At 37.7% G+C, this 22728-nt stretch overlaps 4 protein-coding genes across 10 annotated transcripts; 2 read left to right on the top strand and 2 right to left on the bottom strand.

Moving 5' to 3' along the window:
- Nucleotides 1-3654: 3654 nt before the first annotated feature.
- On the top strand, nt 3655-5490 carry svbp (small vasohibin binding protein). 3 transcript variants are annotated; one of them, XM_079483118.1, is made up of 3 exons: nt 3655-3724; nt 4066-4206; nt 4528-5447. In XM_079483118.1, the coding sequence occupies exons 2-3, from the start codon at nt 4096-4098 to the stop codon at nt 4612-4614; spliced, it is 198 nt and encodes a 65-aa protein (XP_079339244.1). In that variant the 5' UTR covers nt 3655-3724; nt 4066-4095; the 3' UTR covers nt 4615-5447. The 3 variants fall into 3 exon arrangements, with proteins under 3 accessions (XP_079339244.1, XP_079339245.1, XP_079339243.1); XM_079483119.1 differs by lacking the exon at nt 3655-3724 and adding an exon at nt 3867-3937 and having other exon boundaries at nt 4528-5435; XM_079483117.1 differs by lacking the exon at nt 3655-3724 and adding an exon at nt 3874-3937 and having other exon boundaries at nt 4048-4206; nt 4528-5490.
- fbxo2 (F-box protein 2) lies at nt 5429-8662 on the bottom strand. 3 transcript variants are annotated; one of them, XM_079483116.1, is made up of 7 exons: nt 8398-8495; nt 8144-8305; nt 7475-7537; nt 6787-6913; nt 6590-6685; nt 6334-6472; nt 5429-5972 (listed from the first exon to the last, which is right to left on the bottom strand). In XM_079483116.1, the coding sequence occupies exons 3-7, from the start codon at nt 7509-7511 to the stop codon at nt 5838-5840; spliced, it is 534 nt and encodes a 177-aa protein (XP_079339242.1). In that variant the 5' UTR covers nt 7512-7537; nt 8144-8305; nt 8398-8495; the 3' UTR covers nt 5429-5837. The 3 variants fall into 3 exon arrangements, with proteins under 3 accessions (XP_079339242.1, XP_079339240.1, XP_079339241.1); XM_079483114.1 differs by lacking the exon at nt 8144-8305 and having other exon boundaries at nt 8398-8662; XM_079483115.1 differs by having other exon boundaries at nt 7475-8305; nt 8398-8489.
- Nucleotides 8663-9027: 365 nt separating this feature from the next.
- phf13 (PHD finger protein 13) lies at nt 9028-14993 on the top strand. Of its 2 annotated transcripts, XM_079483726.1 has the most exons (5): nt 9028-9190; nt 9791-9831; nt 10694-10795; nt 12429-13083; nt 13172-14993. In XM_079483726.1, the coding sequence occupies exons 2-5, from the start codon at nt 9793-9795 to the stop codon at nt 13396-13398; spliced, it is 1023 nt and encodes a 340-aa protein (XP_079339852.1). In that variant the 5' UTR covers nt 9028-9190; nt 9791-9792; the 3' UTR covers nt 13399-14993. The 2 variants fall into 2 exon arrangements, with proteins under 2 accessions (XP_079339852.1, XP_079339853.1); XM_079483727.1 differs by lacking the exons at nt 9028-9190; nt 9791-9831 and adding an exon at nt 11028-11100 and having other exon boundaries at nt 10730-10795.
- A 359-nt stretch (nt 14994-15352) lies between these two features.
- On the bottom strand, nt 15353-22209 carry dnajc11b (DnaJ (Hsp40) homolog, subfamily C, member 11b). 2 transcript variants are annotated; one of them, XM_079483513.1, is made up of 17 exons: nt 22079-22173; nt 21254-21383; nt 20062-20135; nt 19846-19947; nt 19465-19593; nt 19258-19380; nt 19108-19181; nt 18798-18987; nt 18533-18618; nt 18139-18255; nt 17877-18032; nt 17694-17763; nt 17513-17570; nt 17281-17423; nt 16811-16940; nt 16655-16722; nt 16320-16514 (listed from the first exon to the last, which is right to left on the bottom strand). In XM_079483513.1, the coding sequence occupies exons 1-16, from the start codon at nt 22151-22153 to the stop codon at nt 16697-16699; spliced, it is 1683 nt and encodes a 560-aa protein (XP_079339639.1). In that variant the 5' UTR covers nt 22154-22173; the 3' UTR covers nt 16320-16514; nt 16655-16696. The 2 variants fall into 2 exon arrangements, with proteins under 2 accessions (XP_079339638.1, XP_079339639.1); XM_079483512.1 differs by having other exon boundaries at nt 15353-16722; nt 22079-22209.
- Between the last annotated feature and the right edge of the window lie 519 nt (nt 22210-22728).

The following is a 22728-nucleotide window of genomic DNA, read 5'->3' as shown; positions in this document are numbered from 1 at the left end:
AAAATTGTATTACATAGCGTTTGTTATTCTTCTATATTCCAATATATATTTGGTTCAAAAGGGTTTACTGCAAAGAGTCTGAAGACTATTCTTCACTACAATTACTGTATAAAAATCTTGAACAACTTTATTGGCGTGATTAAGGACTCTTTGCATTGCATAATGAAAAGAAGCATTTCTATGCCAAAGCATAGAAACATTAAATATACATAGATACACAGAATGTTAAAGAAGTATATAAGAATCCCTTTGTTTTCAAAGATTGTTGAACGAGATGTTGTCCAAATGGAACAGTTACGTCTTGGTGAGCTATGCTCTCAAAAGAGATTTGAAGCCACATAGTGACCTATCTTGAGACTCTTGGAAAATGATTTCACATTTCGGTAAACCTGAACTATCTTTTTGCTTTTAAGTGTATTTCTATTTCTATTTTTTCCAGTGGAGAATTTTCTTATTTAAAACAATTCTCAATATTGTATTTTTGGTTGATATTGTCAAATTAATGTTAATGTATTTATTAATTGAGGCAGTCCAGTTTTTTTGTGGATTTTGATTTTATTCCACACGAGACAACTTGAAGTTGCACAAGAAGCTCCAGACAAAAAATTAGGAGGGTCAGGGTCCAAACACTCGAAGAGAAAATATTTTTTTTTTGTTTCCTGTAGTATGTATTTTTCTCTCACACAAAGTACTCAAGACTTAAAGGGCATTATTGATTCCATCTAAACTGCACCGGTGTCCACGCCCCCAAACATTTTGTTATTTTATGTTGGTTACCTTTTGTATGTTTGTGTTGGTTAATATCATTTCAAAACTTTAAATAAAATATACAAAAAATAAGTATATAAAAAGTCATATAAGAACCTTATACTAAAGAGTACTAAATAAGAAACTCAAGAACTCTCTCTATGAAGAAATTAGTAACATTACTATAAAAGCAAAACTTTTTTCGGTTCATATGAGGGCTTTTGACTTCGAATGAAGAGATAATAAGCGTATCAGTTTGCAGGGAGCCCAGTGTGTGAAGATTTGAGAGCTGACACCGACTGACTTGGGTGTAGATCTTAGAGAAATGTTTCCGATGTCACCTATTAAAAGCCTTTAATGAACATTTAACTGATGTCATGATCTACTAAAAGCACTTTTGTTTAAGGGTTAAGAACTCAACTGTCAAAAATGTGTATGTCACACAGTGTCCTTGGATCGGTCAGAAAGGGTCTAATGATGTCACCTGAGGTGGGCCGAAAAGTGCTGATCTGTTTTAATGTGGTTTGTGGTGTTTATTGCACACCATTACGACACCCGGTACGCACATAGACGAAAAATGCTGCCACCCCATGGCTATCCCACAAACTGGTGCGCTCATTTCCTCTCCTTGCCTGACCAATATCCCCATATACTGCTTCCATGCCACTGTTTTTACTGGAGCTGAAGACTCACTGCAGGTGTGAGAAAAGAGAGTTTGGGCATCGTTCATTCTGGAGGTTATTTTAAGTGCTGTGGAGTTCACTGTGATGCTGCGTTTCTTTGGCAGTGAGCAGAAGTTCATGAGCCAGCGCTGGTCTGTGTGCTGTGGCTAAAGTCTTATGTGTACAGTGACAGCAGTGTGAAATGTTTATTAGACACTGTTTCCTCCAGCTCTTTATTTTTAACTCTGTATTCAGAAAGTTGACAGGCGAGGTGGGTGTTCCATGGGTGTGTTTTCTGTTGTCTTCTATAGCCTCAATGGGATATATTTTATATAGATTTATATATTGTAAAAATACTAAATTTGGACACCTATTTATATTTTTGGCATTTCAACATTTTGACTATGCATTCCCTACATATGTGAAAAACAACCTAAATCCTATACATTTTATAATTTGCAGTAAATTAGTTGTAGGAAATCTTTTCCGTATAGATTTTGACACTTGACAAGCTCCTTTCTTCATCTCTTTTCCCAATACATTGCACATAAATATCTTAAAAAAGAAATGCTTTTGTAAAGTAATTCACTGGCAGGCAAAATTTATATTTGTCTATGAAACTAATGTCTAGAAACGTAGATAAAAGGTATTCTGATAAACCTAAATGTTGAATGTGTCTATCATTTTTATGTATACTGCATGTATATATTTTAATATTGTATGCATACTGTGTATATATAATCATTTTATCTTCCAGTCCCCACTATGTAAACTGAATTTTAAAAATACTAAATGATGCTTGTTTGAAAATGTAAAATTACAAAAAGGCTTCTGTGAGGGTTAGGTTTAAAATATACAGTTTTTACATATAAATGATGGAGGCATTTATATTCAGAAGGCGGGATTATTAGGATTATTAGGCCATGATTAACTAGGGCCAGTGGGGGGTATCTGGCCAGGCCAAAACACAACTCTATATATCAAATTTATTAATTCTGCATGTAAAGTTCCCACAATGTATATAAACCTAACATGTGTTTGCTTCTGTAACTGAGACCCATCATGCATGTCCCTACGTGACTGATGAATTAGGTTCTGGACTAAATGGACTACAGACATCACATTGAATCACTGGTTCAGTCAACGGACCGTGCTTGTTGAAAAGTTTGGAAGATGAAGCAGTGGGCAAAGAGCTTCTCTCACGCTTAGACAACAGTGTGGTATCACAGGTTTACCCACCACATTCAGTTTGTCCGTGCCGGCTGTCCGCAGACCTCTCCCATGACAGACAGCCGCTCATGGGAAGCTCCCACAGACATGCCAGCCTTTCAAGAGCTATTTGTTCAGACTGTCTGAGTGGAAAATCTGTTGGAGGGGATCTGTAGTCTTTTGTGTCAGTGCATTGGATAATATAGAGCGATTCCTCTCCTGTGTGAGGGGTGTAATCCATAAAAGCACCAGAATGTGCCATAATAAACTTCATGTGGCACAGAAGTGCCAAAGGGCATAAACATTAAGTCCAGGTTCAGAAAAGTACAGCTTCATATATGGTCAAAATGAAGTCAATTTGTTCCTTGGGAGCATTTTAACAATTATATGAGCGCTCTCTTACTCTAATGACAATCCAAACGAGGAAGGTTTATAGTCTATTTGACATTTTTATTGTTCGTTGGGTTCTGGCAGGTATCAGATTAACCAATATATACATAAATCATGATCTGCCTTCCATGTTCCCTCTAGTTTTTCCTAGGTGGTCTATTTGAGTCAACGTGACATCTTTTTGACTTTTTTATACACGAGTGTTATTTTAGATGTATTTTCTATGTAGGCCCTAATGATAAGAATAAGAATAAGATAGATTTTCATGGGCTTTTTAATGATGTCACTAAAGTCATTTAATGGAAACACCGGAGTATATTTACATTCCACTGTGGTAGGAGGTAAAAGTAGTTTGGTGGAGTGAAGGGAAATGTTTTTATTGCCGTTTCTGAATGATTTAGGACTACTGAGCAAGTGAGGGAGGTGATGGTTGTGTAGCAGAGGGCCAGTCAAAGGGATTCTTCAATTTAATACAAAGTAACCAATACATTCTCTTTTCATCAAAGTGTTGTTATTTTATAAAGTAAGCAAGAGTATAAACATTAAATAAATTTCGTGTAACGGACTACACGCCTAAAAAAATCTAGTTGGGTCTGTGCTTGCTTTCTATTGTTAAATAGAAATATCAGAGCGACATCTTGTGGTCACGTTTATGTCTGCACGGAAGGAAACATCGGCAAGCGCAAGACAACGCACAACACAATCTGCCACTCTTTGTATGGCTTTATATGGTTGTTTATTGTACTGATATTTTATCACTGTTTTATTTTGTAACCGAAACAACATTTACACGACAGAACTCTTCAACACGGTGTTAGTAGGAACCTCGTGGACGCGACACACGTTTCTGACCGGGTTGATTTATCAGTGACACTTGCTGAGCAGCAGTATCGGCCTCGCACTTGACTTTTTTCCTTAAAAATTACAACGTACGTCTTTATAAATGTATTAAAACGTATTTCTGAATTAAACAGACATTATTTATATCTAAACTATTTAATGAACGTTATTATTAACAGCTTATTGGACCTAAAAACAGTGTTTGTTGTTTTTAAAGGTTTTAAATCATCCGGTTCTGGGTTGTAAAATGGAGCCGGCTTGTCGAAAAGACAAACAGAAGCAGCAAACACCGACCCGAGGTGACAGAAGCAAACAGAAATCGGCCCAGCAGGAGCTGAAACAGAGACAGAGAGCTGAGGTGACCGACAACTCATCCATCACAACATTGACAATTATTTTCAGTATATTTTAAAGAGACTAGTCTAGTAACTCTTGGGAAGTCTACCTATAAATTTACCCTTGATACCTTCTTGCTTATAAATTAGTGTAAAATATATTTTGTTCCTGGTGATCTTGAAAGCATTTCTTTGAGAGGTTAGATACAATATACGTTTTCATATATTTACATGATGTCTCTAAATAATTCACCTTCTTATGTTTGTGTGATAGCAGAGTTGGTGTCTGAATGTGCTGTTTTTGTTTTTTACAAAGAAAGGTTTTTGTTTCTGATCTCTTCCAGATTTACGCTCTGAACAAGGTTATGACAGAACTTGAACAGCAGCAGTTTGAAGCCTTCTGCAAGCAGATGCAGTCGCAAGCTGACTGAGAACTCACGTGTGGCCTCTGTAATGCACACCTAGATGTTGTGATTGTGACATTACTGTTATTTTCATTATGCTAAACTATATATTTATTTTTTATGCCCCTACAACGGAGGTTTTTAGTCTTGCTCATGGACACTCTGAGTTACAGCGAGTGTCCAGCATCGAAAACCTCTGATTTGCACCACAATGTATTGAAGAACGGTTGCATTGGTGCGAAGAATCTAAAGTGTGTGTGCATTTGTAGGATGTTGATCAGTATTTTATGTTACTGTTACAAAGTTATGACGACACCGAAAAATGACATACTGCATACTGGTCGCAAAAGTGTAGATGCAGAATTGATTTATTTTACAGAATGTTGAATACCAGTGTTGGAGTTCAGTTTCTTATTATCAATATTATTTGACTTTCCAGTTTTGATGAACAAAACATTTTTATATTGAGATGCAGTTTTTGTTTTGCTAAACAGGTTTAATATTTGACATTATTTGTTGCTTGAAGGATAATAAGTATCAAAACACTTTCTTTTTTTGTTATGTACTATATTTTAAAGATGGCCGATGTTTCTTTGACCACTAAAAATGTATTAGAATGTAAGTTTTATTTAAAACAGTAAATCTTTTAAGAATTTTGTTGTGTTAAAATAGTTATTTTCTGTTAAAACATGATTTGGGCTTTCCTGTTTCTAGATGAGACCACCAGGCAGGTGGAGAATGGATGTGTAGAGCAGAGGATAGAAAAAAAACAAGTGTGAAATCAAAACAACAAATCCAGTATTCATTTTTATAGTGTTCTAAAGTAAAAACAAACGCAGATAAGGGTTATTTGTAGTGTTTTATTATTTTTGACATTACATCATTCCAATGTTGAGACCATGGAGTTAATTCTAGTGTACATTTACGTAAATAAGTATCTGCAATAGAAAAGCATTAGTAAAAGACTAACAAAATCAGTATTAGCATACAGAGGTAGAGGTTAATATATGCAGACCTACTCTCGCTTAAACGCATCTTAAACTCTATTGATAAAATAATATTTTTAGTGACTGCTTTAAATTTTTGGCATATATTAATTTAAAGTGCAGGGTTTGCTATTCCACCCTTTTTGACAATTATTCAAGGCGTATACATACTTTTATGTTACTATAATCTTTGTTGAGTAATATGATGCTAAACGGAAAAGCGAGGTACTATGTAACATTCTTTTATCTGATTGATGTTTGTCTCTAGAGGTCTATGGTTACAGAACTCCCCGTCACTCTAACTCCAAACCAGCCTTTCCAATACTTGGAGTCTTGACCGCCATGTTCAAATGAGATAAACCGCAGACCAGGACCGTAGTCTGTAAATGTGTGCGTCACCTGTGAGAAAAAGCAATAACTGTCATTACATGCCCAGTGTACACGCAGTTGAGACTTGATAATCAAGAACATTTACACACTTCAAGGAGTTTCTTTATCTTCTTTTTTTAATGACAACAGGAGAAATTATTGTGCTTTTAAAAACATTGCTCAAGAAAAACTGAATTTTTCATTGCACAGTAGAAACACACATGAGTTACCAAATAAAAGTTTGTAGTAAACCTAATTTCAATACATTTTGTTTAAACACATTTTTAATCAATTATTCGTTTTCAAGACAAAATCCAAGAAATAACCTGATTTTGTTTCTTAATACACATTGTTGGGTCTATTGTTAATGCGTCCACAGTGAACTTTCTACCTTTTTCCAAGAGCAATCATCTATATCAGGATCCAGAGTCACGTCATCCGGATGAAATTCAGCAAGGACCTCTTTATTTTCATCAAGCAGGGTCACAGTAAGCTTATAAATACATCCACAGTCGTGTCTGGTGGTGTACCTAAACACAAAAACATAAAAAATAAGCTGCTATACATTGACTTCATGACGTGCAAGACTATTCAAAGACTTATGACATTTGAATATTCAAATAAATCACGTTCTGCTATAGACTCACCAGTCCTCCACATTGACCCCCGGCTGCACAAAGTCTAGATTTTCAGGGTCGAAACCCTCTGCCAACAGGTCGATCACTTGTCTTTTTAGGCACTCCCTGAAAAATTGTAAAGTAATAGACACTGACACCCAAAGACATACAGTACAATATGATCCACACGCTCCACAAAACATGAATATTTTAGAGCCTTCTCTTACTCAAAGGAGGTGCAGAAGTATTTAGTCACGGTTTCATCATAGAAGGTTTGTTCACAGTTGCCTGAGATCTCCTCAGTCCGCCACTCATCTCCGCCATTCTCAGTCAACTCCCAGTGTTCCAAATTCTCTTCAAAAAGACAAACATGATACAGCACATAAGATAATAGATGTTTACAATGGGGAGTTACAAACAGATACTTGACACATTGCCAAGCAGTCTCCTTAATAGGCATGAGGTATATAGGTATATTATCGAGGTATTGTATTACATCTATATTGTTGTTCTCAATTACATGTTAACACCGGCTTAAATGAACGGTAAAGTAAAGGATCTTGAAACTTTTATCCGTTTAAACACGTGTCCAACCAAACAAAGAATTTAGTTTGGAACAACAAGAGTGAATAACTCACGACAGTATTTTTTTTGGGTGACCTGTCCCTTTGAATGTAATGAAATAATGATTTATATATGAATATGAAAAATTTTATTATGCAATCTTATCTAGAATTATTCACATTATTTTAAAATGGTAACATATTGTGCAAATAAATGATCACGGTACACAGAATAATTGAAAACTAACTGAACAACGTGTTTTTTTCTGATAATTATTATGATAGATACATAGAATAGTAGAAGTATTCAAAATCCATTTGTCACACATATAGTAAATGTTCTCTTATTTACCATCTCCATTTGGATTTTTCAGAAGGTTTCCAGACATTTTAACTTTTGCTTTTCCTGCAACAACTGGGAGAGAAATTGGTGAGACGTTAAACATTTTTAACTAATGCAACATTCATTTTCAAAATGAACACTTTCAGCTTCTTTTTTGGCGTTCACTTTCTTTAAACCAGCAGTCTTATATCGATATGCTGATCTGAGCACTGCTGGATAATTGATTTTGCCCCCAGGATCTCCGTCACCAGGCAACCCTTGTAAAAACATGCACGAATGAAAGCAAACTGGTCAGATGAGTTTACAGCAGAACCCCCTTTAACAGCAGGTGACATAATGCATGTTTGAATCTGTTTTGTTGTCCCGTGCATTACTGGAGAAAACACAGTCATTGTTAAACTGCGGTGGAGCTCAAAACATGCACACACAGCATCACACACTCACTACCCGTTGACTTAATGCTGACCGGTGAATGGTTTTGATCCCTACCAGTAATCCTTAAACTTTTCGCTTTTTTTACTGGTTTATAATCAGTTTTTAGTAAGGGGTGCATGCAATAAAAATGATTGGTAATTTCACCAAATCTGTAGGGTACATTTGGCAAAACATCTAGTGTCACCCAGAAATGACTCAATGTGAAAATCCAGTAAATGCAATTCCAACATCAGAACACATTACGTTTTTATCTGTACTAAACATCTTTCAATAGAAGCAGTGAAGAAGCAAAGTGTTTCTTTTTTCATTTCCACTGATGATCACATAGAAATGTATCGTTTTGTCCCCTTGAGCTGTAGCTTAGCTCGGTTTACAGTCAGCTGACTCGTGTCCTCTGCTGCAGACCTGTTTAAATGATGGGACCGCACGCAGCTTTATCAAATGCGTCACAGCACACAAGTGAATACAATGGCGTGTATAAAATGTGCAATACTTACCGAGAGATGATCTTTTTAGCAGTCGCCCAGATCTAAACTGACTGGGACAAGAAGTACAGTATTTGGTGGGTGTGAACTTCCTGAAATCGAATAGCACTGCAGACAAATGGGCAGTGCTGTTCCAGCAGTGTTGCGTTGTGCCACTGAAGCACATCTCATACTCTGTCAGCACTGATGTCAATCACTTAAGATGGTTTTCTCATCTGTGCGTCAAGACATCATGTATTGAGAGTACAGAAGTAATGTTACACTTGATTTCATGTGCATTGAGTCATTTGGCAGGCGCTTTTTTATCCAAAGCAATCACTTACAAATGAAGTAAACGATGGAAGCAATATGTGACTTGTTCTGCGGTACCACTGTGTTATAATATTATTTTTCTGCTCTTTAAAACACATCAATATAATCTTACAGCCCTTTTGACCATTTGAAAATAAGCGCATAGTTGTATGCCGTTTTTTCACATGTACGCATGTACCAGATGCTTTTATTCAAAGCAGCTTTAATACTTTTTATCACTGGGTTTTAAAGTTATACACGCTTTGCTGCATTACGAATTCCATCTAATTTTAATATAATATAAGTGAATATAAGTGAAACGTTAGCGCATTGGCTCGGGACTTTTATTTTGGCGCCTGAGCAGCTCCCTCTGACTGTCTGTCTGGGTTTCACCGTCACATCATCGCGATGTATCGTCGCTGTTTTCCGTCAACTCTGTAATTGTCATCGTTTGATTTTTGATACAGGATAAAATCGACATCTTTACCGACCCCTGTTCGTGTTTCAACAGCAGGTAAGTTTGATTAAAACATCAAACACAAACATCGAGCCGCAACCATGTTAGCATGACAATTAGCAAGTTAGTGCGAGGGAGAGAAAAGTAGATTAACTTTAATTTTAAGGTCTTTAAATGTCTATTGAATGAGTATTTAGATGTGTGATTGTGAATGCTGGTCGTAAACAACGTGTCACGGATGATAATGTTATAAACGTACCAGGACGGTCTGAAGTGTCAGCGGGCTAATCTTAACTAACTTAGCTAGCAGAGCTCGAGGACTGTCCATCATATAGATGATAAAACGTCTTGTATTTAATAAAATGTTTCTCGAACACAATATACATTTTATTTAAGTCAAACAACAGACGTGGCTTCGAAAATATAAAGTTTTATAAGTTTGTTTTGTTGAAGAAAATTGACGTGACTAAATGTCTTCGATAATTAGTTAATGCCTGAAGATACGAGAAAATTATGATTAATGCCTGACGTGTATTTTATCCAATGCACATTTTTTATAGAGTATTTTGTTATGTCAACAATCCGCGAATATCCCGGCATATCAATTCTGTATCTGAAAGTTACTGTAAAGATACTAAAGTTGTTCTTTTTTTATAGAAATGGACAACAACTCGACAACTTGTTCATTTGACACACAGGTAAATATCATTAAGTTTTCTGGTGTGCTTGTTCTCGTTTTAATTCCTATTGTTTGTGCATATACACGACGTACTTGCTGCTGAATAAGTTCGACTAAACCAGCAAGCGACGTGTCATATTTAAAGTCTCACATTTAGGTGTTTTGTTAGCATATTTAGTTACTAGTTTGAGCTCTTAAAATGGCAACAAATCATACAAATGTAGAGTTTGTTTGGTTTTCTTATCAGGCGGTCATTTTAGCAATGGCTGGCTTCATCGATTCATTCATGTAGTTGATTCAATAGTGAGATCTGTCATTCGTTTTGTTATTTTGTCGTTTTTACGTCTTGTTTGTAAAATCGTGGTTTGAATGAGTTCAATTCATGGTTTTATTTGTTTGTTTGTGTCATAGATTGTCGAGTTAATAACGTCAGTCCCTAAATGCACATCAAACGGTTTTTAACAAAGCGAACTTTGTTTTAAAGTATAAAATATATGTTTGCATTTGTGTTGATCGTTTTATTGACGTGTGTTATTATGTTGATCGTGTAATTGTCATCTTAAAGGACTCGTAGTTGTTAATATGTCGAATATTTGCACTCTAGACAGAGCCAGAGCGGTCCTGCGCATGCGCAAACGGGAAAGCGCTACTTTTATTACCAGGATTTTAGATGCTATTTGTCCTAAACTATACAAAAGATATTTGCGTCCTGTGTTTTAAACTTAAGTCACATAATTACAGTTTATTTTTTATGGCAAAATACTTTTTATTGTTAGTCATTTGTATGTTGATCTTAAAGTAACTTACAAAAGACTGCTATCTGCTACGACTCCCAGATCTCAGTATTGTTGTTGTTGTTGTTTTGTTTTTGTTTTTTTAAGGGTTACACTTCAACTTTTAAGCGTAAACGGACGGTGGAAGATTTCAACAAGTTCTGTACGTTTGTGCTGGCATATGCAGGCTATATTCCATATCCACAAGAGGTGAGTGTGACCTCGCGTCTCAGCCATATTTTTGAGGTAATGTGGTAAAAATGTAGTAACAAAAACGTGTCTCCACGGGCTCGCCAGGGACTCACTTCTGACACATTGAGGATGTGATGCTGATGTTCCCTTCTCTTGTCATTGGTGGTGCTAAACTGGGTGCTCATGGGAGTTTGCTGTGGGTGACACCCCCCGTCTGCACGTGCTGCTGACACTTTTGTTTAATTCACAGACATGTTGGTGTCTCTTATGGCAGCCGCTGAGAGAGACCCCCCTCCAATAAATCCCCAGCCCTCTCGCCCCGGGTAAGAGGGCCACTCCAGTCTCCTCCATTCTCATCTCAGATCTTTGTCTCTTAAGTGCCATTCATGTGTGCATCCAGAAACACTTTCCGTTTCTGGTCCCCTGTTCCTTAAAGGATCCGAATGGATGGAGGCTAAATCGGTAGAACTCATCCAGGACAACGAATGTGTCATTTGTGACATGCTGTCAGTATTCATATGTGCAACACTCACTCATTTTATTCGCACTCAGTTATGTTGAGTAAGTGTTTACATTCACGTTGATAACGCAGCGCTCTACCAATCGTTACAGGAACATATGGAAAGATCTAGATGCGCCATTTTGGTCCTTTTTTCCATTTGTTTTGTTTTTGAAGGTCACTCATAACAAATATGACTTAAGAATAAACACACAAAAGCACGGCTGGTTTATATTTCACCGTCAAAATATAAATGTTTACAGAAAATGAAGCCTTGTGTTTGGAGTTTTTTGACACTTTTGAAAGCGTTTTCCACTACAGTTCTTGTTAATGAAATACATCAGCATGTTTTAGTATTGAGTTTGTGTACAATTCTCATTTTACTCCAGCCAGAAAGCCGATTATGTGTTGACAGAATTTTTATTTTAAGACCTGTTCTGAATTTAAAGTAAACCTGTTATTTGTGTGATTTATGTTTACTGCGTGCGGTCACTCTTGGGTTTCTTTGTGTGGGTGAGGTTGTTCAGAACTGGCCCATAATTTCATAGGATAAGTTTAAGATTAGGTGTGCCTCTACCGGACTGTTTATGATTATGCTTGGATATATATATATATATAGAATGATGTTGTAATGTGTACAACTGGCTTTTTGCTATTTTGTTAGTTCTTCTGGTCCCTATCAGCTCCATTGTGTTTGTAGAAAGTGATGCTTGATCTAACAAAGATTTGCTGAAGTTGCTGGTTTCTGTGGCGTAAGGCCAGACTGACGAGGACAGAAGCTCTTGAGAGACGATTGTGCGGTTCAATATGACTGTAGTTTTATCATAATGGCATGATGTAAAAAGCACTTTTAGACTGAGTGGAACATTTGATTTTATGTCGTTTAAACTTATTGACTTTTTATCAGATGTGAATTCGAACCGTCCAAAAAACCTTTTAAATCTGTGATGTTAAGCATTACCGTCATGCACTGCTGTGGTCTGCATTTCTTGTCATTATAAATATGGCAACATAACCTGAAGGATATGTGGGTGCGTTTCTGTTTTTTATTTCATCGTAATATTTGCAGTGTAGGTTTTTGATCAATGTAATTATCTAGCATTTCACATTTAGGCTGTGATGACATCTGAGAATGTTTACATCTGTCCACAGGAGGCGCACATGAGAAACAGTTCCAGTCCTCCTAACAGCACCGGCAGCACTGCAGACAGTGATGGCTGGGAGAATCAGAGACTCGGCTGCGGTCTGTCATCTCCAGACGAGCCCCAACGCAAGAACCGCAAGAGCTTTACAGGATTCAATAGACCTTCAAGCGAGAACGCTGAGCCCCAGAAGCGGCGCAAGTCAGCCGGTCATCTCCTGGAGGTTCACAAGAAGGCAGACAAGGTTAAAAAGAAGAAGAAGCTGAGGAAGAGTAAAGGTGAGGAACTGGGATCTTTCGGCCCGTCTAATACCAGTTCTGTCAATTTCGGCTGTACCATCAAGGAAGAACCGGAAGATTATCTCAGAATTCCCATGCCCACCGCAGACCATCCAGCACATGCTGAAATACGTTCAACACCAGCTTTAGGCTCTCCAGGCACTGCAACATGTAAAGAAGAGCCTGATATGGAGCATCCACGTTGGGACGGTTATAAAAGCTCTGGTCCAGATTCTAAATCGGAGGAACCAGAAAAAGCAGCACAACCTGAGAGAGAAGCCACGGTGTTAAAGGTCGAAGGTTTTCCTGGCCAAAGAACTGTCATCCGTCAGGGAAAACAGGTGGTGTTTCGAGATGAAGATGATGAGGACATCATGGTTGATTCAGGTAACTACATGGGGTCAAAAGGATCTCCTCGCTTAGTTTTCTGCAATCTGATGTGTATCAATTCACTGTATATTTCTGTTATGTGTAGATGATGACTCCTGGGACCTCGTGACGTGTTTCTGCATGAAGCCGTTCGCTGGAAGAGCGATGATCGAGTGCAACCAGTGCAACACCTGGATCCACCTCTCGTGTGCCAAAATTCGCAAGTCCAACGTTCCCGAGACGTACATATGCCAGAGGTGCAAAGACTCAATGTTTGACATTCGTCGTTCCAGGCGCTCGCGAGTGGGCTCTCGAAAACACCTTCTCGACTGAGATATGTGCCCCTCCTCGTGTACAGAACCTTGCTGCGTCAAGAGCAGAAGCGGAAGGGTTCGGTGACGTCCTTTTCTCACTAAACTGTCACGTTTTTTCCTTTTCTGTTTTTAAAACGTCTCGCCTTCCTAAACCTTTGCGTCAGGCAATCAATACCCTGATGATGCATTAAAGACTCAACAGACTTCAGCCATACAGACTTTTACACAATAGAAGGTGTTGTGGAATAAAGGGATAAGAGCATCGGATTGCACATTTTTTAAGAACAAAGGAGTACCAAGAGAAGCCACTTTGTACTGATAGCTTTCACAAGTATGTGTATTTGTCAGAGAATGTATATTAAATAAAAATAACGGTAAGATATTAGAGTCTTTTTTGAGACCCCCAAATGTGTACGAGAGAGAGTTGGACTCGCTGGATAATGTTGATCGATGTTCTTTTTTGCAGTGAAACATCAGAAGCGGTTCCTGTTATATTGTGGTATTCCTGGATTTGTTCTAAAGAACACCGCAAGAACTTAACGATCACACAAGTGCACTGTGTGTGTTATTTTCATAGTCTGGTCAATGACACTTTCTGCTCTTTTTATGAAAAAATAACATATATTTGTTTGTTTTCAATTTTGACGCTATGGATGCTATTTTTGTCATGCAATGCCGCATGCATTTTTGTTAAATGATATGTTAAAATACGTAAATTGTGTAATTACGAGTTCTGAATGAGATTCTTTTACAGCTGTTAGCGTAGGGAAGAGGTGGATTTAACAACATGTCCATGTCACATTTCATCTAAAATCAAACTGAACTTTGTTTTACCCACAATTTGTTGTCCAGATGCTTATTTCTTTTGTATTTCCCATTTTCAGTGGTTTGTTAGCATTACTTGTATACAGTATTTTTCTTTATTTAAAAGCAGTACAAAATGTACAACCCGAAACTATATTTTGCCTAATAGTCGTCATAATTGAGGGAAAATTGTGTAATTTGACATTATTGACATTACAACTGTGGGACATGTTTTTAATTACTTTACATCTCTGAACAATCATTTAAAGTAAACGCGGCAAAGGAAGGACATTATTTTGTACCTATAGTTCAGATCTGGTACTTGCAGAATCTTTGTGGTAGTCTTGGATATTTCTTTCCCCTTCATTGGATTCATATTTTTTCTTGTTCTTAATGTAAAAAGACAAATAGCTATGATAGGTTTTGAACTGTTGTGTTGGGTTGAGTCAGTGGACCGTGTCCACAATGTTTCTAGACACATTTTGATGTATATTGCAACTGGAAATCCTTAAAACTTTATTAGAAAACATTTCTAGATCAAACCTTTGTCAATTCTAAATCTGTTTGCGCAGTAACATTTTTTTCAACCATTAATCAAGGGTTTCATGGAAAACTGTTGCTGTACATTTGTTTTGTACAATCACAACGTGTTTATGAGGTATGATTTCAGGGCTGTCTGGGCGCAGGAGACAGAAGGACTGCTAAAGTTTCTCACGGTGTCGTGCCAGTGTCCAATGAAAAGAGAGATGTTTCTGTGAAACGTTGTGTTGTAAACCGTTTTAAATAAAGAGAATGAGATTTCATGTCAGCAGTGGCTTTCTTTTCTTAGAATTTCTAAGGTTTTGCGGTGGGCTTGACCACAATATTTTAAAATCAATATAAATTACATTTAGAACCAATTTGACATTTCACATTTTGATGTATTTTAAAGTCAAACAGGATATAAAAATCAGACCAAAAATTATATAAAACCATACCAGAATGTGTTTGCTTAACTGTTTGACTGTATGTTAACATTGAAGAGTTATTTTAATGGAAGATATTTTTTGTTTGGATTAACATTACATTGCACTGATGAGTCATGCATAATATGCTCAGAGATGTGTATAAGAAAGTATATGTCATATGGACACTAATAGCTTATAAAATAGCTTAAAGACAATAAGGTTAGGCAGCTGATAGACTTCTTCACTTTATATTGTTTAAATTATTCTTCAGGTTGACAACAACAATACATTTGTAAGGTTTTGCATAAGATAAGAATGTAATACTACTTTCTTACAAAGTTGTGAAACATGGCTTGAACAAGCCATTTACATAAACATAAGTCACACTTAAAACTTCAGGACACATGCAAGGTAAATGTACTGCAAAACAAACCAGAGAATGTTAACAGGCATTCATGTTTAAATCACACCAAATGATGCCATGGACTATTACTCAAGAGTTAATGTACTGAATTGATCCAGCATGGCAGGATTTCTCTCTACTCTTTCAAAACAGAAGGTTCTTGGTAAGTTGGTACTCCAACAGCAAAACGGGTCTTGCCATTGAACAAACTTTGACTCCCACAAATAAATGCAAATCGTGTGGAAGCATTGACAACCAGTCAACAAATGCATCATTTGCACAATAATAAATAAATAAACCAAGGACACGAGACATCATGACACATATAAATGACCCAATGCATTAAAGAGGGAGCAGGTTTGTTTTAAAAATAAAACAAAAACATACTCCGTTTAAACCTCTCATTCAGTTGTCAATAAATGCCCCATGAACCTTAAAAAGGTTCAAAGCATTTTACTATCTTACCTCGAAATCAGTTTGTGTAATACTTTAGACACTTCGCACTGTTAAAACATATGTAGCTTAGTTCAAGAGAAGTGGGCAAGAGCAAGCTGCTCTCGGGCAAATATAGAGAAAAACACAATCTAATATTTTGCTAAATAAATAATACATTTTCAATTACAAATGAGTCAAGATAAACTGTCCAGCTGCCCTTGATATGGCTTGAACATAGAGGGAAGAATCATGTGATCTTTCAAAAACTGTCAAGAAATGTCCGTCTCATATTTTACGACCCACCACACAAAGTAATTTTTACATAATGATTAAAACAATCTATTTGGATATGTATCTTGCTGACTAACATACCTGTATAGTCAGCTTTTGTTAAGAGTTTATTTATTGATAAACTTTCCAGATAATTCACATAGGATTAAAACAGATGGATGTAATATGGCATTTGACCTTCTGCACACACCTGTGTGCAAAACTGATGTTGATTCAAGATGGAGACTCGTCCATTGCTCCACTGCTTGACCGTTGCTGTTAGATATATAAAGGGTATTAAGGTTACCGGACAACATAAAGATGATAGACGGGTGACGTCATGAAATGAAGAAGAGCAGCCCTTCGCATCACTTGATGGCTGACTGTCCTCCTGTACGTTCTTCACATCTCCGTACATATCAACACTGTCAGCTCCCCTCAGGATGTGATGGAGATTCCTACGTCTCTTGTTGTATTTTATGAGCTGATGACACGAACAAACAAAATGAAGCAGCGTCATTTGACTTTGTTCCCATCAGCTTAGAATTATTTAACATTTTTGCAATGCTCACATTGTTTAGGTATCTTAAGAGGCTCTGTATCTCCAGAGAGGACTTGGTGCATTGCTCCTCTGAACTGATACAGCAGCTTCAGGCTCTTGTCCTCTCCGACGCACGGGTCATAAAACCCCGGCAAACCGGCCTGATTTACAAAAGACTGAAGTCATTAATGAGAAACACCTGCTGATATTTATGCCTGTACTGGGTTTAATCAAAGTTAACAGCATATAAAGTTTAAGGGGTAGAAACGCTTGTCTGCGGACAGATCTTTCAACTTCCAAGTCATGAATATGTTATACTCTGATGTGCAAACACGTCAGAAAGAGAATATTTATGTGCCGCAAACTTCACTTCAAACAGTAACACAATTTCCAGAAGTTCCTCAACCTAGAAAACAATATGGTTGAGCTCATTTTGTATTAAACAAACCATGTTTTAAGCAAGATTAATGAAAAGTGTTCCTCGATGTGTAAGTGTCTAACCTTGGAAGCCTCTGTAAGAATGAGTTTAGAGTCTTTCACTAAACACTGCAGCGGGACGGTCACATCAATAACCTTTGCCCTCTCGTGCTTCTGACTATTGTCCGACACGAATTTCCCATACCAGGCATTTAGAATGATGAGACCTAGAACCAAAAAATATGCACTTGCCCAAAAATCTCTTTTAAAGTAATAAACGATGAAAAGTTCATAATAACTTGTGCATTTTATTTACCTATTTTAGATTCCTCTGCGTCAATGATTCTCTTCACTGACTCTTGCATCAGAAGAACCTAAAAATAGAGACACAGCGATTCTGGAAAATGGAAAACGCCATCTCAATCCTAACAAACGCCTGTCTGTGCTGGCAGGAGGGACATTGTTGTCATTGTTGTCTATGCATTAATTTGACTTACAGCGGCTTCAGCGTCTTGCTTCCTGCGAGCAATTTCTGAAGCAGATTCCTCCTTCTGTTTCTCCAGCTCCCTGCAAACAACAGAACAGGCCCTCTATCAGAGAAACTTCGCCGATGGCGAGTAAGAACGAGGGGTTAAGGAAAATGGGCGGTTTTGGATCAGTTATTACAGATAATAACTCACTTTTCCTTCTGGGATCGTACATAAGGCATAATAATAAGCTTCTGGACAGCTAAGTAGATGGCCAGTGGGCCCACAGTGGCGTAAAACACAGCGCTGGGTAATATCTGGTCGGTCAGGTGAATGGGGAAGAGGTAGGTTTGACTAGCTCGGTTCAACCTGTTGGGAAAAATCGGCATTAAGAGGCGCCACAAGCAGCAAAAATATATTTTAATGTTGTTTTGTTGAATACTAATTTCAGGTAAATTCCAGTCAGTTCTATAACCTGATTTTGAGAGAGACTCCTTGGGGTACGCCAATGCTGACGGTTGCAGCAAGAACGCTGTGGCGACTGATCTTTCGTTCAGCTCCGTATTCAACCACAGTGCCGAAGAACCCGGTCCTGTCATGAACAAAATTAAACATTTGCAGAAGATCTCGTCTCATTTTTAAGCCCAGCTCTTAAGTTTTCTGTTTTATGCCGTGCCAGCTTTTAATGGCCAGAAAATTGAAATCAACACATTTATTATAAAAACTATTTTGGTTCAAGTTTATTTAAAATGGCTTCCAAAGTGTTCAAAAAACATGCCACAGAGATATAAGATTTTGACCGAAAGAACATGCTGGTAGATCTTCTAATATTAAAAGCATGTATTCAAAACCACTGGTAAAGTACTTACTTGATGGAGCCTTTAACCTTGGTTTGATCTTCATCCTGGAATTTGTACTGATAACTCATCATCAGATAAGAATGAGGAATTCCAAGCTAAAGACACCGGTATAGAAAAAAAGAATGACATATTGATGTATTGCTCCCTGAACTCTCTGTAAGTCGCTTTGGATAAAAGCATCTGCTAAATGACTAAATGTAAACAATTATTCTTATATATATATGTACTGTAGCTGCAATGAACTTCTTCTACATAATTCTTCAGTAGGTTTTACCTGCAAAGCCAGGGTGAAATGGCTGGTTTTGGTGTCCCTGACAATGCTCGTCGTCATTGCAGACTGGCTTCCCCAGCGCCACTGTAAGTAGCCCATAGTTTTCTGGTCCAAGTGCCGCGCCATCATTATTGAGGCATTTGGTCTCACACCACGTGAGGAGAACTGCAGTCCCCATTGCCCAGTCACAAAACTGAAAGCCACAGAGCCCATTACTGAAGCATGCATCCTCAAACATAGGTTATCTAACTTTTTAAGTGCATGGTGAAAATATTTAAGACCTCACCTAAAATGCATGTAGAGGGACACTTACCAACGTGCAGTAACATTGCGGAAGACTTTCATCCCGAACAGAGGTCCTCTGATGTCCCCTGCACCAAACTCCAGCTGAAAACACATCAAATGAAAACCAATTATATGAAATATAATGAAAACTAGAGGTGGTTCAGAAATAATGTCTCACCTCTCCCCAGCCCCTCGCTGAAGTCACACGGCGGAGACACAAGTTTATAGTTCCTCCCCCGTTGCCATTATGTGTCGATAATGAGCCAGAAAGGACAGCGGTATCGGTATTGGTTAGGGGTGCCTGCCAAATATGTAAGTGCAAGACTGTAAAGGAAAAGTAAAGTATTGATATCAGACTATCATGGTGACATCATTGTCCATCAACCTCAATGGATTGGGAAATGTGCATCCTGTTGATCTCAACGTGGGGAAAAGCTCCTCCTGGAGCATCCTCGAAATCTTCATCGTAGTGGTCGAAGAGCTCTGTCGCATCTATACCCACACTTATCGTCCCCTGGATTAAAACAGGAACAGTATCAGAAGAATAAAGAAACAAACAGAGGCATTACAGAAAATGAGATCTGGGACCACACAGCATGCAAAAAGACAGCAGGTAAACATCGATCCCTGAAATTGACATACTGTGTCTTTGAAAGGATTTCAGTCAGAGCACAACAAAGATGAATTGCATTCTGGGAAATAATCAGGACAATCTTCCTGTCCACTGCTTTCATTTTGGTCTGGATGAGCAGTGAGAATTAGTCACCTTGGGGTTTGTTCTTTGCTGGAGTCTTCTTTCGTCTTTCTCTTTCTGCAAGCGCTCATATTCCTCCCGGATTTCTGCGGGGGTTCTCTTTCTCTCCACCACCTCAAAAAGATCAGACACAGATGTGTCATCGGTGTTCCACGCACCTCCGAAACACACAGGAATTTGAGTGTAATTGACAATGAACGTTTTCAACGGTGAACATCGAAAACTTACCTCCCAGCCTTCCACATCCAGGCCCCTTTTTCCAAATATGTCATAAATGGCTCGGGACTGCGGGTCACTGAGAACTAAACAGGTCAAAACAAATATATCAGCATGTTTGAGAGAATGGGTCACATTGTTTATACTGGGTGATTGTTTTAATAGTTATATACTGGTATTTGTGCAGTGGTGAGTAAAAATCTTGAGTGCGCGCTCAGGATACTGCAGAATCCAAATAAATTAAAGATTATACACAGCATACATAGAAGATATACACAAAACCATACAAACGACACACGATATACACGAAAAACAGTTGCAGATGTACAACAGATCATTAAACAGGTGATGTCAAAGTTAATTGTTGGGGTTAAGTGCAGTGCATGATATTAATATCAAACAGTAGGTCGATATTCCATATTTTCAATACACGTTACCCATTTTGGCCCCTCCAAGTGTATATTTACAGATGAAAGAGAACTTGAATGTTTATGCTTTGATACACAATTACATTTCTCAAGACGGTCTTCGATCTAATCTTCACTGAATGCCAGTCTATTTATTATAGAAAGGAAAGTTCAGCAAAAAAAGTAAAATAAAACATATATATAGCCGTTAAACTATAATTCGCATCCAGAATAAAAGTTTGTGTTTACATAATATATGTCTGTGTACTGTGCATATTTATTTGGTATTTATAAAAGCATACACATATATATTTAAAGTCCCAGTGAAATAAAAAATGACAAATCTTACTTTTTCATGAAATATTGCAGCAATTGTAAATTGTCTATAGTAAATAGCTTATCAAAGTGGGTCATTTTCTTTTTCAAATTCATATCCTCAAAATCTTTTGCAACAGCTGTTTTTAAACATCCGATCAATTCGCAGTAAAAGACGCAAGCCACTCCCACTAATTTTTCCTTTTAAATACCCTTTGACTCGGAAATGTGTAAAGTAAAAACCATTGGTTCAAGGGGACTTTAAGAAAAGAATATATAAAAATCAATAAATGTGAGAGAGAGAGAGAGAGAGAGAGAGAGAGAGAGAGAGAGAGAGAGAGAGAGAGAGAGAGAAAGAGAGAGAGAGAGAGAGAGAGAGAGAGAGAGAGTATGGGTAAATATCTACAGAATGTTTATTTCGTGCAAATTCTTTAACCCGTGTTCTATATGCATTTGCATAAGGGAACGGTTAAAATTATTACCTTCATATGCTTGGTGGACATAGTTGAAGAGATGCTCTGCCTGTCTCTTTAGTTCAGGGTCTCTGTGTTTGTCGGGGTGGTAGAGCATACAGAGCCGCCTGTAAGATGATTTTAACTCTTCTAAAGTGGCCTGCGGACCATCATTCAGACATATAAACATACAGACAGACAGAGGCACAGAGAAGCAAGTCATAATACGCAATCTCATACATTTTTCCCCCTTTAACTTTAACACATAGTCCCTAGATAGGTGAAGAATGGAAGTCTGGAAGTAAAGAACTGACACGTTAGCACTAGTAGACCGCCGATTGGCTGTCCTTGAACTTCGGCGCGCTTTGATCGCCAATAATATTCGTGAATTTCCGCTTTTGTTACTACAGAGGCAGATGAGTCAACGCAAGCATAACTTTTGTAGACTAAGCAACTCTTCATAACCCCAAAAATAACGCATTTTACAAGGTAAATTATTATTTACAGAAGAATATAAATTATAGTCATATGTGTATTGCTGCAGAATACTGTACCTTACGAATGGTTAGTTGCCATCAAGAGTATGGCGTGCATTTGGATGTTGGACATCATATGTGTGCAGTGCATGCAATAATTTAATATCAATGGTGCTAATATAATTGCAATATAAAACTGACGAGAAGAAACAAGTTTATCCGACAATTGCAATCTGTCGGGTTGTCCGAGCATGAAACGTCATTATGGATGCAGCCGGTGTTCTGACATACTGCATAGGATCTAACGTCATATGAAAAACAGCACGTCTCTCTTCGTGCTATGCTGCGTTTACGTGTGCAGATGCCTCCGCTTTCTTACCTCCCTCCTGACATTGAGCAAAGAATAATAATCTTCGTTGTCTACTTCCAAATCGTTTTCCAAGGCAGTCGCCATGTTCCCAGCCTAGTGAGCCTACTACGGCTCGGGCTCTTCTCATGAATATTAATGACGTTTTGTGACGGTGGGATATTGAGGATATCTGATTTGCTGAGGGGCGGGCGTCTGTAGTCAGCTGGCAAATGGATGGACGTTTCTAAATCCAACTTACTTCCGGGTAAACCAAAACATGTCAGATCTGAGGTACTGGATTAAGAAACGACTGGACTCGTGTTGTTAAGTACAGGTTTGGCTCTTAAGTATTCAGTGGACACTCCACTGACGTGACCAGCCAGTAGCATGACCTATTATATCATATGCATAAACTAAGCCTTTACCATAGTAAAATAATCACGTAAAAGCATACGGTCGAATTTCAGGATATATACGATAACCTGCCACCTCGCGTTCCGGAGGGGAGTCGTTTCAAATTCGGTTGGACCTTACATTTTCTTTTTGTTAATATTTTAATGAAATACATTTCAACGCGATATATATGTGTATATTTTATAGGGAGTTATTATCTAATCGCGAGTTATTTTGAAGCACTATAAATGTTCACACACACACACACACGATTAAATTAGCGTTTT

The sequence above is a fragment of the Barbatula barbatula genome, assembly GCF_947034865.1.
Source record: "Barbatula barbatula genome assembly, chromosome: 20".
NCBI lineage: Eukaryota > Metazoa > Chordata > Actinopteri > Cypriniformes > Nemacheilidae > Barbatula > Barbatula barbatula.
The sequence above is the reverse complement of the archived record's forward strand: the minus strand, read 5'-3'. Positions and strand labels throughout refer to the sequence as shown.

Bases quoted from the DNA above. Each gene is read 5' to 3' on its own strand.
- svbp (XM_079483117.1), top strand. From the start codon at position 4,096: ATGGAGCCGGCTTGTCGAAAAGACAAACAGAAGCAGCAAACACCGACC. The intron at 4,207-4,527 runs GTGACCGACAAC...GATCTCTTCCAG, and splicing joins AACAGAGACAGAGAGCTGAG to ATTTACGCTCTGAACAAGGT.
- fbxo2 (XM_079483114.1), bottom strand. From the start codon at position 8,551: ATGTGCTTCAGTGGCACAACGCAACACTGCTGGAACAGCACTGCCCAT. The intron at 6,914-7,474 runs GTAAATAAGAGA...GTCTTTTTGAAG, and splicing joins GAAAAATCCAAATGGAGATG to AGAATTTGGAACACTGGGAG. The intron at 6,686-6,786 runs GTAAGAGAAGGC...ACAATTTTTCAG, and splicing joins TACTTCTGCACCTCCTTTGA to GGAGTGCCTAAAAAGACAAG.
- phf13 (XM_079483726.1), top strand. From the start codon at position 9,793: ATGGACAACAACTCGACAACTTGTTCATTTGACACACAG. The intron at 9,832-10,693 runs GTAAATATCATT...TGTTTTTTTAAG, and splicing joins CTTGTTCATTTGACACACAG to GGTTACACTTCAACTTTTAA. The intron at 10,796-12,428 runs GTGAGTGTGACC...ATCTGTCCACAG, and splicing joins ATATTCCATATCCACAAGAG to GAGGCGCACATGAGAAACAG.
- dnajc11b (XM_079483512.1), bottom strand. From the start codon at position 22,153: ATGGCGACTGCCTTGGAAAACGATTTGGAAGTAGACAACGAAGATTAT. The intron at 20,136-21,253 runs GTAATAATTTTA...TGACCTGTTTAG, and splicing joins TGTCCACCAAGCATATGAAG to TTCTCAGTGACCCGCAGTCC. The intron at 17,571-17,693 runs GTAAGTCAAATT...CTCTATTTTTAG, and splicing joins AGCAAGACGCTGAAGCCGCT to GTTCTTCTGATGCAAGAGTC.